Source organism: Vanellus vanellus (genome assembly GCF_965231255.1).
Source record: "Vanellus vanellus genome assembly, chromosome: 6".
Lineage (NCBI taxonomy): Eukaryota > Metazoa > Chordata > Aves > Charadriiformes > Charadriidae > Vanellus > Vanellus vanellus.
The window spans coordinates 51,757,450-51,776,790 of NC_138911.1; the positions used below are offsets into that span (position 1 = coordinate 51,757,450).

A 19,341-nucleotide genomic window follows, 5' to 3' on the forward strand; every position below is an offset into this window, starting at 1 on the left:
TCATTCCTTGTTTTGGTGGCTCGGAGAGGCTGGCCCCAAACCCAGCACGGCAGCCGTGTTCTTAGTCGTACTTCCACTGCCATCTAGTGCCTCCGGCGCAGACCGCAAGGTCCTCTTCCTTTGAGAACTTGTCACAAAAGATAAAAAGTCCTAAGGTTCATGTCAACCCTCAATTTTTCATTCGGAAACCAATCTTTGTGATACCACTATAGATTTTTTTCTGAGTACAGATCAGACTTGCTGTAATGATGGTTTTTTTTTCGTGTGTAGCCTGAAGTATAAGCCACCCCTCCCGACTGTCTGGGCTGAGTCGTGGTTTCAAATACCGTGTCAGTCACACTCAGTGAACTGGAATAGCATTGCTGTTTATCTGGTTTTGGTTAGGACCGAGAGGCTTTTCACAGGGAATTAGGTCTCTGGAGGAACAAAAGTAGCTATAGTTAAGCAATAATGTGAACAGTGTTCATTAGCTTCAGGAATACGACACTGAGAAAAGGTGACTGCAGTTATAACAAGTTGACTTGGCCTTGTTTTCCTCTCACACCATTCTGCTCTTTTGCTAGGTATGACTTACACCATGTTTTTTCAATGAAAAGAAGGGAGAGAGCCTGGAGAGGAGCATTTCTGAGGGCATATTATGGCCTCAGGGATTTTATAGATGCATTAACACAACTCCTCCTATTTTGTTAAGTCATGATAAGTACACAGGGACATACACAACTCCAAGGAGACACTAAGTAAGCTTTACATCACTCCCCAATATGTTTCTATACCAAACAAGGCCATTTCCAACCTATCCTACTCATCTCCATTCTACTGGTTCCACTAGAAAGGCAGCTCTGTGAAGCACAGCACATTGCCTTACCTTCTCCAGAAGATTTCCTTGCAGGCAATGGCAGCTGTTGGTGATGTCCCTATGTTTCAGCTCACTGACTCCATCACTTTTTCCTGTATTTTCCCTACCATGAGGCTGTTGGACAGAGAAACCACAGGACACTACTGTACTACTGGTACACAGAGTCAAGGGAGTCCCTTCCAAACCTGTGAAAAGACCCACACCTTCAGTGTGACTATCATTAGAGGTAGTGCATCATCACTGTCCTATGCACTGTAGCTTTCTGACACGAAGAATAAAATGGCAGCGTGTTCAGTGGCAGATTCAAAAAGAAATAAAGCCAGCGCTCCCAGTCCCCCACCATCACAAACACAAAGCTGACAACTGCTGAGCAGAGGCACATTCGCAGTGGCTTGCTCTCAGAGCACTGTCATTTTCCCACTTTCTATAGGAGGTGACAATGAGCTTTTAATCAGTGCTTTTCTCTGATAATGCTTTTAGCCTCTGTAGGAAAGGAAGTTAAAGCAGCAGCTCTATTTCATTTCTATTAAGGAATAGTGCTCAGTGCCACTATATCCCTGTGTTGCACCCATTTTCTAAGAGGAAACAGAGGTATGGAGTGAACCCAGGACACCATGGTAGGAATAAATACCATACCATGGCATCCAAGATTTCTTCACATCTTCAGACTGCTCATATTCATTCTGAGTTGCATAGGCACTTTGAACAACAGTTGCCATTTTCTGTCCCTTGACTGGGGCACTCCAAATCTCCATCCACCACTCACTTAAAGCTCTGGTAAGTATAGTGAATTTAAATGTTATAAGAAAATCCAGGACTACCCAAGACTCCATAATCGCTTAAAAACAGAAAAGTCTTTTGAAAAGTCAATACAGCTTCATAAGTAAATTCATTATATTTTGCTTTCAGAGCACTGCTCCCAACAGAGATAAACCTAAACAGAGACTCTCCAGATCATCAGAAACATACAGCATGCAACACGCACTTCTCTTTTATCTACAGTAGAGGGCACTAGTAATGTTTAAATGGTACTGAACTCCTTGTAGGATTGAGGAAGTGGGATGTGGGCCACAATCTTTCGAAACGAGCAGGCACACGGAGAAAAGAGACCTTTCAGTTAGACCATGCAAGGCTAAAACCTCACAGGGTGGAAAATAATCATCACCACACCGATAATCAGCAAGTTACTTTAGTGGAAGCTGGCAACTTTTTCAGAGAAACTGCCTTCTGAAATGACCTAGTATGGATAACTACCCCCAGCAGAAGTCTTCAACGGCATCTGAGGGTGCAGTATACGGTCATCAGGGAGGCTGCTAAACACAGAATTGCTGTAATCAGGTTTTGATGTAATAAAAGCAAGCCTTTCTGCATCAGGCCTCTTGGGGAAGGAAAAAAAAAAAAGTCAAATATGAACATTTTGGTGGTAAAAGGAGGAATGATAAATAGAAACCTGGTGCAAAAGGAAAGAAAGAAAATCCTTCAGACTATTAACAGTCCAACACCTGACTGTATCAGTGATTAAAAAAAAAAAAAAAATATGTAAAAAACCTGCCTGACTTCTAGGAGGTTGAATTTGACAAAGGCGGCACAGAAGATAGGCATCTACCATTCCAAAGTCACCACATATCACACAAGAAAAACACTTGCCTTCAATCCTTACTAGCACCATTGAGAACATTACACTGGTAGCCACCCTATATGGCACTGGGGAACGTGTGGGGCCATAAAGGCAGGGAAGAAAAAACACAGGTAAGATGACTTGTGGTTTGGCAGCTAAAACACCAGAAGAAAGTTTAGTTGCCCACAGGGTCTTGCTGATGCCTCCTTGCAGAACCTGGTTTATACAAATTCTATTTATTACAAAAATCAGGTTCCAGTGAAAACCTGTTCAGTTTCATTAACTGTAGACTACGTGGGAAAATCCAGTGAAGTGACAATATTCAGATTCAGCACACGAAAAAAATTAATTAGCTGTAATTAACTGAATTGTACAAAAGGTGAAGGTTATTGCATTTTCACCTGGCTAAGTATTTGAGTGGGAAGGGTGACAGATTACTGTGAGTATTCAACATTTAAAAAATGAAAACAGGGAATGAAAATGAAACCGAGGGACATAAAGAATACGTTTACATTTGAGGACAGCGGAATTTTTGTTGCAGAGATCCACTAGAACTATCATTATGAAAAAAATATTTACATCTTTCTCATTATGGTATTGGAAAGGAGTCTCCTCCATGGAGTTAGCAACACTGTAACAGAAATTCCTATTGGCTTGGGAAGTGGGTATTCATAGTCAATATATCTATATGAAAGCATCCATCTAATCAAAGCATTTTGTCTCTCAAGGTGGAATCACGGGTGTTTCATGAAGGACTCAAGCCACCCCACAAATAAATACTAGAGCTCAATAAATATTACACACATTCTGCAGTATCACCCTTGCTTTTGCCAAAAAATAGGAAGAAAAGCTGCACTAGCTCCCTCCACCCCTTACACAGATGATAAACAAAAGTAACAATGCTGTTCATTTTAAAATCAATAGCAGAATAGCCACCTACAGAAGAGAAGTGGAAGCTCTCCCACCCTTTTGCCTCAGCACTCAACTAAGGCAGGCCCCAAAAACGTACAACAGGAAAAAAATCTTATTTTTCAAGGAGATGGGCTGAATGATCAACAGGGTATTCTCACGCTCCTCCTCCTGGTACAGACCTGCCCTGCTCTGTTGAGCAAATTTCCTATAATGCTGGCAAAACATTTTTTTAGGATAAAGTATCAGCTGAGCAGCGAGAAAAATAATCTGAAGTTCAACCATTAAGCAGCAATCTTAGACTGAATAGGAAAGAGGCAGCTTATGCCAGAGACATTGTGCATCCCAATGCAGCTTTATAGATCTCTGCACTGAGGCATTAGCGAGCACCTCAACTGAGCACAGAACCTCTCTGATCTCTTGCCAGCAAACACTACCATTTATTGCTCCCACTACAAAAGCAATCATATCAGAAGGGAATACGGACATCCTCAATAGGGTTTGCTGTTCGTCATTGCCATGTGTTCTTTCAAATGACTTGGTTAACTCCATATAATCAAACTAAGAGGCTACAGAGCCGCTCCTGTGCAATCTCAGATCAGCGGATGTACATGAAGCTTCCTAAACCTTGGAAGGAGGGTGGCAGCAACAGAGAAACATTTTTCCCTTTTCTTACAGCTCTGCTGCTATGCTAGCGGAGAAGAAACCTCCTGCAACCAGGAGCAGGACTGACTCACACATCGCAGGCGTGCCTTTCAGCTGCATAACCTGTTGTCACGTTTTCTAACCTTTTCTAATCCTAATGTTCTTGGAAGATGGCAGTGTCTCTAATCAGCTAAACAACATTTGCTTTTTAGCAACAATGAAGTCTTGTATTCTCTATAGGCATTTTAATTAAATTATTGTTCATGGAAAACAGCAAGGGAGATAACTGCATTTCCCAGCAGGAATCGAACACAGCAAGTCAAACTAAACCTGCACTGTTCTTTGCTTTTCCCAGTATTATTTGGGTACACACGTGCAGAGTTTGTTTTGGGTTTGTTTCTTCTTGTTGGTGGTGGTCTGGGGGTTTGTTTTTTTTAAAGTCATTTTGTGTTATCTTTTCTTAGACCACCAAGGGCTCCTAGACCATGGCTGGGCAACATTAGCCTAGAGTACTAGGTTCTGTTTTCTCTTGCAGACCCTCAAGTTAGTACTGTACAGAACCATCTTCTACTACAGTTCTGCATTTTGAAATGCATCCATGAGCACAGCAAAACCAAGATGTCTGTTTTCCTGCTCTAAGTGAAATTTTAACTCTCAGTCAGGTACACTTGATATCAATGGAAAAGGCAATAAAAAAAAAAAAAAAAAAAAATCAACACTAACAAATACTTTTAGGTTACTTTTGTCTCCACTTTCCAGATATATGCCTAGGTTTAGCCTGGGGTGTACAAAAGCGAAGGACAGTTTTAGCGCACTGGTTGCAAAGTTACTTGGAGCCCCTTGACAAAATTGATGTTTGGGTTCTGCATCTGTTTCTAACCTTATCTGGACATAATTCCTTGAGGGCAAAAATACTGTTTTACAGTTGTTTGTCTTAGCAACTATGAAAACCACACAGAAGTATCTTGGCACACAGCAAAAGCCTGGCAATACTGCTGCAACACACGTTTTCAGCTGCTCAATTGCCAGTAGGTATTTTGGTGGTGTTTTTTTTTTTCTTAAACACAAGTTTTAGAAACACCACCTTTATTGTTTCAGTGACACATGAGCATAAATCAAAGGAACATATCTAGTGGCAAGAGGAACTTGCTCATGCTAACTGTTCACGTATTACTAATATGGACAGGATGATTGCTAAGGTTCCAGACCCACATAAAAATCATTTAACCTTTACCCAAGATAGCTTTGTTAAGAGAATGGACAATCATTTGCATTTTATTCCTCTGTTTCAGCAAGCCCTGACATTAATTGGCACACGATATTTCTTCTCATCAAGTATCAAAATATAATATGCTCAAAACCTTAAAATAGCTACCTGATGATTCTGCTACAAGCCTACCAAGTCTTTTAAAATTAGGGTTGGGGGTTTTTTTTGTTGTTTGGGTTTTTTTGTGTTTTTTGTTTGTTGGTTTTGGTGGGTTTTTTTGTTTTGTTTGGGTTTTTTTGTTTTTTTTTTTTTGTTTGTTTTGGTTTTTTTGTTTGTTTGTTTGTTTTTTGTTTGTTTTTTTACAACCTTCCCCACACACAATCCCAGCATGTGCTAGACTCATATGAATGTAGTACTTAGAAGAGAGTTTAAAAAACAAAAACAAACAAACAAACAAAATAAACACCCAACAAAAATAAACCCCAAAATATTGAAGTGAGGATAATAAGGTCTCTGAGCACTGTCCCTCTTTGGCCATGCTGCTGAAATCAAAGATAGCAATAATCACGGTGGCTACTTTCATAATATGCACACCCCTCCAGAATATGGACTCTGGATAGAAACTTCAGCTAAGCCAACAAAAAATTATTAAGTGAAAACAACTAACCTGCTGCTACCCTGCAATAAAACTGATTCCATAAGGAAAGAGCAAACCACTACCACTCCAAATCAAATCCTGAACTAGAAATTTACTTTTGATGCAGTGAAACCAGGAGGTGGCTGCAAAAGTAACTACCATCAGTAGCTGAAAGTAAGAGTCTCCCGTAACTTTAAAGCAAAGGAGTCCTGGTGTTTTGCAGGAATTTGAAAATCCCAAAGGTGGGGTGGCAGAGAAGGGACAGAATTGATTTTGATGCAGTGTTTGTGCAGGTAGTAGCACATACATGGCTACTGACAGACAGTACCTCCAAGGGTAATTCATATCTACTGGCATGATAGCCTGGAAAAGATGACTAGCTCTATGGAATTTCATTCCCCCTTTTAAAGTTTAACTCTTAGATTTAGGGGCAGGGAGCACATTTGAAGCTAGATTCAAAAGTGTATTAAAAGTAAAGAAGCCTCATATAAACTTTTAAAGTACGTCTGTAAAGCACTGTCTGTACCATACCTAGAAAGACTTTCAGCTACATCTCACAAGACTTTAGTACTCAGTAGTTTTACATGACTGGCTCCCAAATACAATTTAATTCCCTTAAGTAAATGCAAAAAAAAAAAAAAAACAAAAAAACACCAAAAAAAAACCACCAAACCCCAACACAAAAACACCACACATAAAACCCAGAAAATAGTAAAATGTATATTGAATGCTGTAAAAAAAAAAAAAAAAAAAAAAAAAAAAACAACCCTCATTTTATCAACAGCACAAATCCTAATACATATGGATTTTGAGATATTTGGTAATGAGGACTGTCTAGCTATTCAGAGTGTCAGAAAAACTCTTCCAACCCAATTAAGCTAATGCCAAGCATATTCATCAGGAATCACAATGGACAAACTGACAGCTTTCTTACTGGAGAAAACCAAGACCCATTTACAGAATCACTCTGCACAAATAAAGGGTTTTTAAGTGTTTTATTTGTCCTTTTGGAATGATTAGTATTTATAATCAACAACATAAATCCACCCCTCAGTGAAAGACCTGACAGCTTGTTATTGCCAAACATATTACAGCCTGCTGAAGGGTGAAGAATTATAGACATATAAAGATGAATAACATTATATCACCATTAAATCACTTACTCTGTTCATAACGATTTAATCCTCTAATATTATAAATTAAGATTAGAAAAAAAATCAACACTTCCAGTGATAAAATACATTGTGTTTAGTACACAATGTAACAGTACAGTTTATTACACTAGTGCATTAAAAGTTAAAAAACCTGGACAGCTCCTTTGGAATAACTGCATCATTGCTGATCTCTTGCAGCCACACAAGCTACCAGGAAGTCTCCAAGAAGTATCCTACTAGGAAAATCCATCACAGCTAAAATAAGTTTATTCTGAGAACTACTTCTCCTATACTCATATTACTTGAATATGAGGACCTAAAATTAGATTCCTTCACATCTGGAGTTACCAGTGACATCCATTCTGAAATCAAGCAAGTAACGAACAGATTTGCATCCATACTTCAACCATCAAATGAAACTGAAGTGGAAAAAATGGCTTTCATTTTTTACCCAGTTAAGTAAATAGTTACTTAGTACCTGGAAGCTTTGTACAAGAGTTTTAAAGTTTAGTGGTTTGGACCATTTTTCAAGGTTACTAGCATCTATGAAACTTGCACATATGAATGATTCATAACCAATCAATTAGCAGTATCAGTATAATTGCTAAAAGATAAAACATTTTTACTTGTTAGAAATCGAATTTTGAGATCTCTTCTCCTAAAGCTAATCTGGAAGATTACTGGAAAATTTTTATAGAGGTTATGATTGGTATTACATTAACTCTATATTAGATGACAACTTCGAAGACTGAAGTTAACGCTTACTGGAATCAGCCTTCAAAATAAAGTGGATCAGAATAATAATCTGTATAAATCAAAGTATACTGCAAAGCTGTTTGTCAAAGATAAGATATTGCCTGCTACAGATGGCCTCATACAGCTATTAGTTCCACAGTCTTGATAGGGCACTACTTGCTCGTCAATTAGGATGTGAATGTGAAAAGTAGACGGACACAGGAGGCATGTTTTATTATGCCAATAGACACCATCTTCATTCAAATTGACCAACAGCAAAGAAGAAAAATTCAGAAGCCAACTGAATTTGGAATGTCTGGGATGAAAATTCCATTTGGTATCTCATTGTATTCTCATTTAATTATTTTTTTTTGTAGCACAGTAGTTTGGAAAAAAAAACAATGAAACAAAACAAAACAAAAAAAACACACAACAAAACAGAACCCCTCCTTTCCCAGGGATCTGAAATTCCCTCTGAACTTTACTCCCTGATGCCTAGGAAAAGTTTAAAAACAGACACTATTGTGTCAATACCACTGCCTGCCACACCAAGCAATTCTGTCTGAATCCACCTGCTGTCACTTACCTTATGAGGGTTTTACAAGCTCTTAAGGGCAAAATCTATTTTTAAGTTTTCTTTTCTACCAAGATGTGATAATATCCATATCTCCCCTGTGCTACAGTAATACAATAAGCTAAATAAGATTGTTATGCTTTATTATTTTCATCTCTAAGCTTTAGATCCATGCAAAGTGAGGGATGGCTGCCCAAGTTTCTAGGTACAAAAGGCTAGTTTTTCCACACGCGACCTGAAACAAAAGTAAGCACTCTGCTTGCCAGCAACCATGATGCAAAGTTTTTATTCTTTGCATCATACAAAAAACCCCACATGGCTACCATTAACAAACTGCAAGTTATGGTATTTCTTCATCCATTTCAACCCTTTCATTGGAAAGAGGAGGTAGTTTAGAAGTAAGGCACATACTGCACTGCCTGATCTGCCATAAGGCACATTTCCATTCCACTGAAAATATGATCTATTCCAAGGCTGGCAATGAAAGTTGGAAGAAGTAATCAAATGCACTTGGAGTACTGTAATGTCTAGCCTCAGACTGTGGCAGAAAAACAGACAAAACATCCTTTTATTTTTTTACTATAGAAAAACTAGGTACTTTATCCAAATGAAATTTGACAATGACAGACCTACAAAAGTATGGGGCCACTGGCTCATAAGGCTTACTGGCATTTAATTCTTTCTTTCAGAGTGAAAGGAATGGACACAATCACGTAAGTGTTAAAAGTGCAGCTTGAGATGCCTCTGTCTTCTGTTAACTTCTAAAGTTATCTTAAAAGTGAGCTGGGAAGTTAAGATGTTAAGAGATTTAAATCCATGATTTTGTTTTCATCATTACCTTAAACTAAAATTTACCCCCAAATATCGACAGGCAAAAATCTCATAGCAACCAGGGGATAAAGTTACAGTCACATTGATACCTACTCAAGTAAACTTTTAACAAATAATAACGACAGAAATAAGATTCCTTGCCAACATATCAATCTCAGCATAGTATTAAGTTGTCCTCAAAGTTTGAGCTGGCTGTTGTTCAAAGTGATATGAGAACTGGGTTCTCCAAATGCAAAAGCCACCTCAGCTAGCTTCAACGTGGAAGTTGTCAAACTGTGCAAACTCAAATGAGCGAGTTCCAATGGCAGCCCAGCCGTTACTTGGTTTAGAAATGGTGACATTCTCCCAGAGTGGATAACCATTTAACAGTCCTGAGGCAGAAGTGCCCTGTCAAAAAAGGGAAAAAGCTTTGTAAAACCCAGTGATTAAGTGTGTTGACATTGAGCCTACTCACATGGGAGAAGAGACAAGGCAGAAAGATGACAAGTCAAATTTCAAAAACATTTCACATTTTCCATGCAGAGGCGCTTCTAAATATTGCATAGAATCCTCCAGTGCCTATCAGCTCTGTGAAACACATCTAATGCCTTTAGTGTGAATACACAAAGGGCTTATCTTTTCCTAACTCACAGCTTTGCAAATTCAGTGTAGAATCTGAAAGGTAAACTGGTTTTCCTCTTCTACTTGTGTCAGACTCCCTCAAACAGCGCAACTGTCTTAAGAGAGATGATACAACAAGCACTGATTCTGCAGAATCAGGTAAAAGTCGAGAGGAAAGAGAGATTATTTTAGACATTAAGCTGAGAGGAAGAGGGGACAGCAGAACTTAAGTATCATGTTACCATTAAAATTAAAAACAGTTTCAGGAAAAGTTACAATTTATCTTGCCAGTGTTCCACTAAACAATATTTAGAAAAAAAAAGTACTTCAGTTTACATGTATTTCTTAATCTGAAAGACAATTACAGACACAGGTAAAAGCCTTTCAAGAAGCAGTCAGTGGGAGAATTCTTTAAAGAGGGCTCTGCGCTTCTGTCATTACATCAAAGGTGTATTTGCTACAAAATACTTTGACAGCACAGATGGAAGTTTATAGCATCATCATTTTAAAATTACCACCATTGTTTTGTGTTTAAGACTATTTATGTTCATCTTCAGCACACCATTCGGGTTAGCAAATGTCTTGGCCCATTTTACAGATAAGTGTAGTGTCCAAAAGCCAAAACTAAACTACATCCATTCCAGTAAATGCCTCAGGTACGAGTGTCCCTTTGTCTCCCAGTGTGAAAGCAAAAAGACATAAACCAGCTTCTAGTACTCACTGACATTTTAAGATGAGGGAAAGACTCAGTGCGTAATTTTAAAGGAGTGTTTACTTCAGTAGATTTCCCCAGTTAGGATTCAAGCTTCCTCACATTTCAGGCCACATTGCAGTTGCAAAGGATACATTAGGCAAAAGGATTATGCATTCAACAGAGGAACTTAAAACCTTTTAGTTACTTGCACCAGTGTCACACCCAGCTAAGTGCACAGGTACATTTAAAGTAGAGCTTATGACTACTTTCTTCACCAAGTGACTATGGCCAAAAGGGGTGAGTGGGGGGAAGGAAAAACTGTGGACAGGCTTCTCATTAACTGTGACCCATTTTTACAGCAACACTATGTCCATGCTTTTTCAGTACAAGAAAGGATGGCAGCTCATACGAGTTCTCCAGTCCCTGACTACCTCCACATACAAGGCCTTTGCATGCAAAAGGAATTGGTGGGAGCCAGATTTGTAAAACAGGCTAGTTTAGTAGTTTACTGACCATCTTCAGAAGAGGAAGTCAAGTCATGATCTTTTCATTAGATTAAAAAGATTTGCCTCTCTAGCCCTCTATCTCCAGCTTTCAACTCATCTTTCCACTTATTTTCTATACCCTCTCCAGTTTCTCAAGATCTTTTAAAAAATACAGGCAGCACAACTTGGTATGATATTTTGATACTGGTTTAAAATTACAGAGATATTATTTATGTTTTAGATAGGGCAAATTAATGCAAGTAGACAGTCAATAGTATAGCATAGTTTTGTCTAAACCATTTAGTGCTGGAAGTTTCCTTACTGGTTTTCTAGCATTTTGCCCATGTACTTACCTGAATGTTGAGAGTAAGTGTGTGCCACGCATTATCCCGGACACCAGAAAGGCCTTTCATTAATATTTCTTCTCCAGCTGCAAAACATGCTTAAGGTTAGCAAAGTGTTACTTCACCCCTTTGCTGAGACTGATACATAAATACCAATCCAGCAAAAGGAAAATAATACCTGTTTTTCAGAAGTGTTCAGGACTGGCATCTTACCACTTTCAACTGCAGCTTAACACACAAACCTGCACTCTTTTATATTAGTGCATTCTCCTGTTTAGCCAGGACTGTTTTTTCACTGAAATCTCCAATGCTCTGGGGAATTTGGCCTGAGATAAGGATTCCCTTCTATTGAGAGTATGGGTTCATGAAGTGTGACAGTAGCTATTGCATTGCTTGTTCTATAGACCTTGTTTATGTATTGGAAATTTCTTAAATAAGAAGGTTTGAGTTGCCACATCATCATGTTGCTTACTTATAGTCAAAATTTAAGCTAAGCAAAAATTAGGTGTGACTGACACCTGGATGGAAGACCTGAAAAAAATTAAGTGCTGCAAGTAGCACTTCAATTATTCAGCAGACAGTTTTAGCTGCAAGTTCATTTTAACTTTCAGACTCCCTTCCAAAAAACTATAAAAATCATTGAAAATAGCTGTACAAAAAAAATATTATATTGCATAACAAATGTCTTAGTCTGAAATAACAAGGTAGTTAATCAAAATCCTTTCATTTCATCTACGAAAAATTATTTTTGAAAGCCTGAGAAACTAATTGGGTAATGTTGTTACATTTTATTAAAAGTAAATACTGGAGTCAATCCTAAACACGACTATGTTTTTACATACAGCTGAAACTGAAACTTAAGTTGTTATGGAGTTAGACATTTCAAAGATTCCTTAGGGAGCACTGGTGTGTTAAGAGAAGCTAAGGTAAAACCTCCTTTATGCTAACCACCCATGATAAAAAAAGGAAAGGGGGGGAAAAAAAAAAAAAACAAACCTACAAAAAAAAACAAAGTGAGGAGAAATGAGAAAATACAGCTATCAAATACAAGATGAGACTATTATTTAGGTCCAGTACAGTGAGAAACAGGTCATTATAGGCTGTTTTCATATTAGGTATACTGTAGATCTAGAAGTCGCATTTGACTCATCAGAAACCATTGAAAATTTTAATTTATGATCATGAAGTGATAGGAAATGCAATTCAACAACAAAACCTGCCACTATTTTAAAGCAAATTAAAAAGAACTTTTAGCTATTGATGAAGTATTATGACATACGCTGTTTCATGTGCCTGTCAAGTGCTCTACAGATGAGCACATGAATGCTAGCATCACAAGTAGAATATGCTCTCACTCCACTGAGCTAAACTAACAGTAGAATGTGTAATTTGTGGAAACAGTAGGCTGCTCATCATCATCACCTAAGCCAGATGTATGTACATTGACTTGCACTGCTCTACAAAACATGCCACTGCATTTCAAGCAGGATTTTCTTTTTAGGTGTAGTATATGAATGCAGATCAAACTTTTCTGTAATTAATATTGTATCAGTATTTAGGAAAAACAAAATAATTTACATTTGCTAGTGTAAAATAGGTTTTGTCAGCAGAAAAAAAAAAATAATCCAGAAAGCTGAGACTGAGAAGTGGACCAGCCAGTAGCCTTCAGATGCTCCCTTCACATACAAAATGTGGCCATCATTAGAGCACAATGGGTTAAATTCATAGTGATGACAACTGAATTACAAAATCCGAATGTTAGTCATTTTCATCAAGGTTATCAAAATAACATGCACATATGTCAGCATCCACTTCAGTGAAGAGCTGCTTACCTAGGTCACCAGTGACTCTGTAGGTGCCATCTGCAAAAACCCAGAAGAAAACTCCTTTGGTACGTCGAACATATATCCCACCATTGTCGACTCTTCCTGCAATAAATACGCCCCCATCATGTTGTTTTTCTATGTAGATGTCGCAAGTGACTATCATGTTTACCCTACAAGAGAAGTTTAGTGTTTTAACAAGCAATGAATCATTTTTTTTTTAGCAGGCAGTAAGGTAGAAAGTATTCCCTATTTAGTACAGAAACCTTCCTGAGGAAAGATTTAGCAATCCTAATTGTGACCTGCAGGTGTCAGATGCACAGGATTTGACTAGACTGGCTGTTTCCCATCTGTGAATCCACAGATTTTCTTAGGAAGAGCAATTCTTATCAATGAGGTGTATTGTCAGCAACTTTCAATTAATTATTTAAAAAAAAAAAAAAACCCAAGAAGAAAAGGTTTACATCTCTACAGAAAAACTTTCAGGTCTGCAAAATAAAAAGTTGCTTTTAGATAACTCAATCAAATCCAAGATTCAAAGTCATAGCACCTCATCTACTAAAGTTTGATCTTCGTTTCTCCAGGATTTTTAATACAGGCCAAGTATTAAGTAATCCAGACCTCTTGCCCAAAAGCCAAAACAAACTTTTGCAAACCAAATGTTCAAATAGATTGAAATAATTTGATTTTCCTGAGGTGGCACTTCAGCTCAACAGTAAAGCACCATGTTATACATATAGTGACAGCTGTAAAGAAGAATAAAGTGAAGGAAAAACAGAACAATCAAATGGCACCTAAAAAATTTACACAACTGCCCCACCCCAAAGTTGCACTACAAGCCTCTTAACAATAAAAATTAAAGGCATTCTTTACTTCTATTAATGAACATACAAATTAGAAACCTATATCCCATGTCTGAAAGGACTTGCAATATGGATACAGCCACAAGGTCACCTATTTAGAAAGTTTCTAATTATCTATAATTATTTATAGAATGTGAAAAGACTCTCTATGACATCAGCTCAGCTGACAACTAAATCGTACATATTTTAGCAACTCTTCTCCCCACCTCTTACATAATAGTAAGAACGACCTCAGCTTTCATTCTAATGTAATGCTATTAGAAGTATCAGATTCTTTGATACATATTCATTACACAAACAAGATTTCTTTCTTGCCTTCCTATGTACTAAGAGATCCCCACATCTTGCTTAAACCATTATAAATAGATTGGAAGCAATGTAGAATGAGTTAAATAGTTATATTTTCAGGATACAGATAGGTTCAGTAAAACCATCAGAGCAAAACACTAATAAATTCAGGAGTTACTTTCACAAGCACAAGATTAAAATTCAAACTCAAATCAACTAAATAATCCTGAAATGTAATCATAATAAATTGCCATTGATGAATTGATGACTGAAGTCAAATATCATTCCACAGAGAAATTCAGTGCAAGACTGGTTCAGTATTTCAACAACATGCACTAATGGTTGAAAACATCTACCTTGGACAAATTGAGCCTTAAACTGAGGATTAAAAAAAAACAAATCAGAGGACCTGAAACTGAAGACTATCATTATGAAAAGTTACAGACGAGTAAAACTTAAAAAAAAAAAAAAAAAAATCAATTGAATATTCAGGAGGGAAGCTTGGTTCTGAAACAAGATGAAAATTCAGAAACGGAATGAAAATGAAATAATAGGAAAGTTTTAATAATCTAGGTACAGTAATTTAAGAATACATCCTGTGTAGCTGTTATAGAGATCACTGAATATGATCTGCTCAATGAGGGAAAGTTGATTCTAGGGGGAATACAAACCTCTGCTTAACAGAGGACTGCAGAAGAAAACAGGTAACTGAAGAACAACCTCCAGCTACAAGATGGTGGTATTCTTCTAGGCTTCAGAGCAAAATGATTCAATCACTTGTCTAGGCTAGAAGTTAGAAGCATGAAGCATGTTCTGACAAAGCATTTGGGGGATCAAGGATCAAATCAAAGTAAAAAGAAAAAAAACAAACCCTGACATAATGGCTATTTTAAAAAACAAATCAGAGGATTTCAGCTACAATTCCAAATAGAAGAAAATATTTAAAGCATAAATTTTGTTATTACTTACTATTTTACTAAAGTCAATTAGTTAACAGGCTCTTTCCTGAACATTTTTTCATTTTTAATAAACATTATGCTAAAATATGCTGCTAGATTCTAAATTACCATTATTATAGCTCCTAGAAAGAATTGCAATTATAACCATACTCTTATCAAACCAGTAAATCTCAGATACGTTTACCCAGAAATAAAACTGTAGAAATAAAAAGTAGCTGTTGAATCAAATCCATGGAATTCTAGGAACTGCTCAAAAGATGGCAGTCTGTAACAAATTAACTGAATTAACTCCCAGACTTTTTCACTGACTCGAGATTGATCAAAATCACTAACAATTAAGCAAGACAACTCAAAATTAGGTCATTTAAACTGGATCGGGTTTTTTTGTTCTATTAAAAAAATAATTGAAACTCAGTGCACACTTTGAATTAGGATTTTGACTTGGTCTTTCTACTATGCCAACCCAGGTCCATTATTCTGAAAAAACAGCTTGAACACATATGCCCAGCAGGACATGAGGAAAAAAATTCTAACACAGTGCAGCAGTGGGACAAGCTACCAAGAGATGTGGTGGACTCACCATTCTTGGATATTTTTAAGACTCGTTTAGACAAAGACACAGTTGATCTCTTAGAGTTGGTGAGAGCCCCGAGCAGGGCTCATTGACTGTTCAAAGTCCCTTTAAGTCATTGTTTCTACATGTCTACAGAGAGTCTGAATGCAAAAGCCCTCTGTCCAAGAGAAATGAGGCTTGAGACAGATTAACTGATCATAAACTGGTAAGGAGAACATTTCCCCAGATGTCACTAGAAAAAAGTATTTACATACCACTGAAAATTTCCTATGACACTGATGGTCTGGTCTGCATCAGAAGCCCAAGTGATGGGTCGCTGAACCACCACCTGGCGGAGTGTGAACACATGATCTCCTGGGTCAGAAGCATTTATGAAGTATTCAAATACACCTGTCTGATCTGCAAAATTTGGGGCTTCACTGAAAGGTGGATTACCTGTTCAGAAAATAAAATACATATCAACACCAAAACGTTATTTTTCTCCTGTGTACTCTTGTTTTCAGAAATTTCATCTGAAAATATTCTCCATAATTTTGACTTACTCTATCAAAGCACAGTCTCCAAAGCTGTTCAAAGTTGCAAGATGATTTTCGTTTTTGTTTTGTTTTTAAGCAGACCCCAGTCTTTGCAAACACATGAACAATGTAAATTACATTCTTCCCTGTCTTCCTTCCAAAACCTAGTTCACTATAGTTATGAGCTATATCATTCGCATAAAGAATTTTAAAATTGTAAATGACCACCCAGTTAAGACATAGAATTAAATACATCTCATTACAAGTGGAGTATACTGGTGTACATTGTTGGAGAAGCAGGTATAAATAAACAAAAATGAAGTATGCATTCAGACTTCTTCATACCACTTGCATTAGAGGTGTAAGGCAGTAACATAATTGTTATTGCCTTTCTACATTAAGACTATATCTGTGTGTGAATTAAGTTTTTGGATAAGAGAATTCTGACTTACGAATATTGAAGTCATCTTTGTAATTTGAAGGAAAGGGCTGAGGTGGTGGAGGCTCTGGGCAACCACATTTCTGCCCTGTCTTGAGCGTGGTTAAAGTGTAGACTTCATCCATGTTTAGATCTAAAGAAAAACTTCCCTTCCACACCTGGAATTAAAGAAAGCTAAAGCTGCAAAAATCAAACAGCTAAATAACAAAATACTCAAGTTCCTGAATTGAAGAAGATCTCCTAAAGTCCTGATTTAAAGTAAAAATCTCATCTTCTTGCCTCAGCATTTCGTATCTCTGAGCTATTTTGAAAACCCCTTTCCTCCAAACCCTTTATTACCTCCAGGTAAGCTTGCATATAGCTAATAAAACTGTAGTTAAACAGAGCTAATAAAACATGCCCTAATTAGGCAGTTCAGGCATGAAAGTCAAGGGTTTCCAGCAGAGTGGGAAGAAACACCTGAAATTGCAGACTGTAATTTAAACTGATCAACTTACCTTTAGAGGATGGAGTTGTTGGAAAAGACTAGAGTTTCCAGATTCAAAATCAAGTCTAGAATGCCACACTTGAAGGGTTTCCACCATATACTACAATGAAACACAATATAAAATTTAAAAAAAAAAATTAAACACAATAACAAAAAACTGGAATATTCACCTTAAGAAATATCAGTCCTCCAAGGATGTCTAATTTTTGTTATTTTAGAGCTTTACATTACAGGCCACCACTCCATTCAGCTAGCCATTACACATGGCTTATCTTTTTATAGATTATACGTCAATAAGTCATTGTCCTAGTATGCAGCAATGCTGCTTATAAAGACAGAAAACATTGCAATCACACATGCAATCTTTAGCTTTTCTATTACCAACAATGGTATCCCTTTGATACAAACTCTGCCTAGGAGCAACCAGGCTGAAATAGTCTCCTGCTAATTTCTTTTTAACAGGACCTTTAGTTTAGTTGCTGGTTCTTTGATACTCATTTTTGAGCAAAGTACTTCGCTTACAGTTCTTCAAACTTCTGCAATACTACGGCAGATAAACAAAGCAAGCAAGCTAGAATTTGGTTTGGATAAGCTGTCTGACACTTCCCCCAAAGGGAGCGGTATATCAGAAGTGACACTTAACCACATTTCCTAAGCAAACCATTTTATTGCCAAAAGTATTGTCCAAACTGTGTTCTCCTAAATGAAAGGAAACTAATGCCACCAAAAATCAAATTCTTAATAGGTAAACGCTTCCAGCTTCTGTGGAGCAATCATCCAAATCAACTAACAAAGATTCACTCTACTTTACACTGTGAAAGCATCGTTCACATTTCAGAGGGAAATTCAGTTTAGCAAGATTTTAAAAAAAAAAAAAAAAAAAAAAAAAAAACACAAAAAAACACACACAAACACACACACAAAACTACACACAACTGGGAGATCCTCACAATACCTCTTCATAAGAGGGAACAACATAACCTACAGTACACAATCAACTGCAGTTCCTCCCTCGTAAAGGAGCTGGGAACAACTTCAAAGGTCATGGCCATGCTGGCTGGTCAAACTATGTCAGCATGTCAGAGCACCCAGCCTTAGAATAAATCCTAAAGAAAAATACAATTGTATTTCTGTTCTAGAGAATTTCTTCTTCACTATACAGATCATTAGACGAAGGCAGTAATTCTACAAATTCAGTTATGACATTACATCTCATGGTAAAAGCAGAACTAGAGTACTAAAATCTTTGCCGGGTATGTCACAGCCTCTAATACTAGAGCTAAAGAACTCCAATTTCTTGCTAACCTGTGATACTGTCTTGCATGTATTTGATTACAGATAGTAATTCATTTTACAAGGCTGATCAAATGTATTCAAGATCTACTTACAAATGACCCTTTGAGGTAGAAAGTTGCTCTCTGAGGTGTCACACTGAAATGAGGCAGTGGAGGCCTGATACATTGAGAGTGATTATGAGTCTGAAGAAAAAAATAAATGTTTCAGAAGGAACATACATTACTGAGATGCATCACATGGCAATGTTCATGAAAAACATAGCATAAATTGAAAGTAAAAAATCAACATAGGATCAATTTTCAACTGTTTATTTCTCTTATCTTAATGATAATTGCAATTTTACTAGCTTAATTTTATTTTGAATACTGCTTTAAAAAAGTACATGATTTAATTTCCTCCTAGAGTGCGTCATCAAATTAAAGCTAACTTGTGATATAAAGATGACATACAGATTGGTACCCAGGAAGATTCAACTAGCTACTCAAAGTTTAGACACAGAAAAGGACCTCTAGCAGTCTCACTAACAAAGCTACAAGCATCAAAGAACATATCCACAGATACTGAACTACATAAATCAAAACAGGTTCTTCATAACAAAACATTTCCTTTACCTTTTCTAGTTCATTGGAATTGCTGATACACATACCATAGTTTCAATGATGATGGTAAGGTTTCCTAGGCCATCTGTCAGAGCTACAAAACTGCCACCTCCTTCTAAGTGTCCATCCACTTGCAAGTATGACCAGCCTGGCTGAGTAAATTGCGTTGTGTGTGCTGAGACAAAACAGAACAAAAATCAGAGAAAAAT

General features: G+C 37.2%; 1 protein-coding gene across 1 annotated transcript in view; it reads right to left on the bottom strand.

The window, feature by feature from the left end:
* Positions 1 to 9,409: 9,409 nt before the first annotated feature.
* Positions 9,410 to 19,341, bottom strand: part of GALC (galactosylceramidase) — a gene marked incomplete at its 3' end in the record, with an annotated part of 29,932 nt that continues 20,000 nt past the window's right edge. The window contains exons 7-14 of the mRNA XM_082485433.1: positions 19,180 to 19,307; positions 18,626 to 18,715; positions 17,248 to 17,337; positions 16,764 to 16,908; positions 16,051 to 16,231; positions 13,122 to 13,285; positions 11,299 to 11,375; positions 9,410 to 9,553 (exon numbers count right to left, since the gene is read on the bottom strand). Of these exons, the coding sequence (XP_082341559.1) occupies positions 9,410 to 9,553; positions 11,299 to 11,375; positions 13,122 to 13,285; positions 16,051 to 16,231; positions 16,764 to 16,908; positions 17,248 to 17,337; positions 18,626 to 18,715; positions 19,180 to 19,307 (1,019 nt within the window). The remainder of the gene's footprint in view (positions 9,554 to 11,298; positions 11,376 to 13,121; positions 13,286 to 16,050; positions 16,232 to 16,763; positions 16,909 to 17,247; positions 17,338 to 18,625; positions 18,716 to 19,179; positions 19,308 to 19,341) is intronic.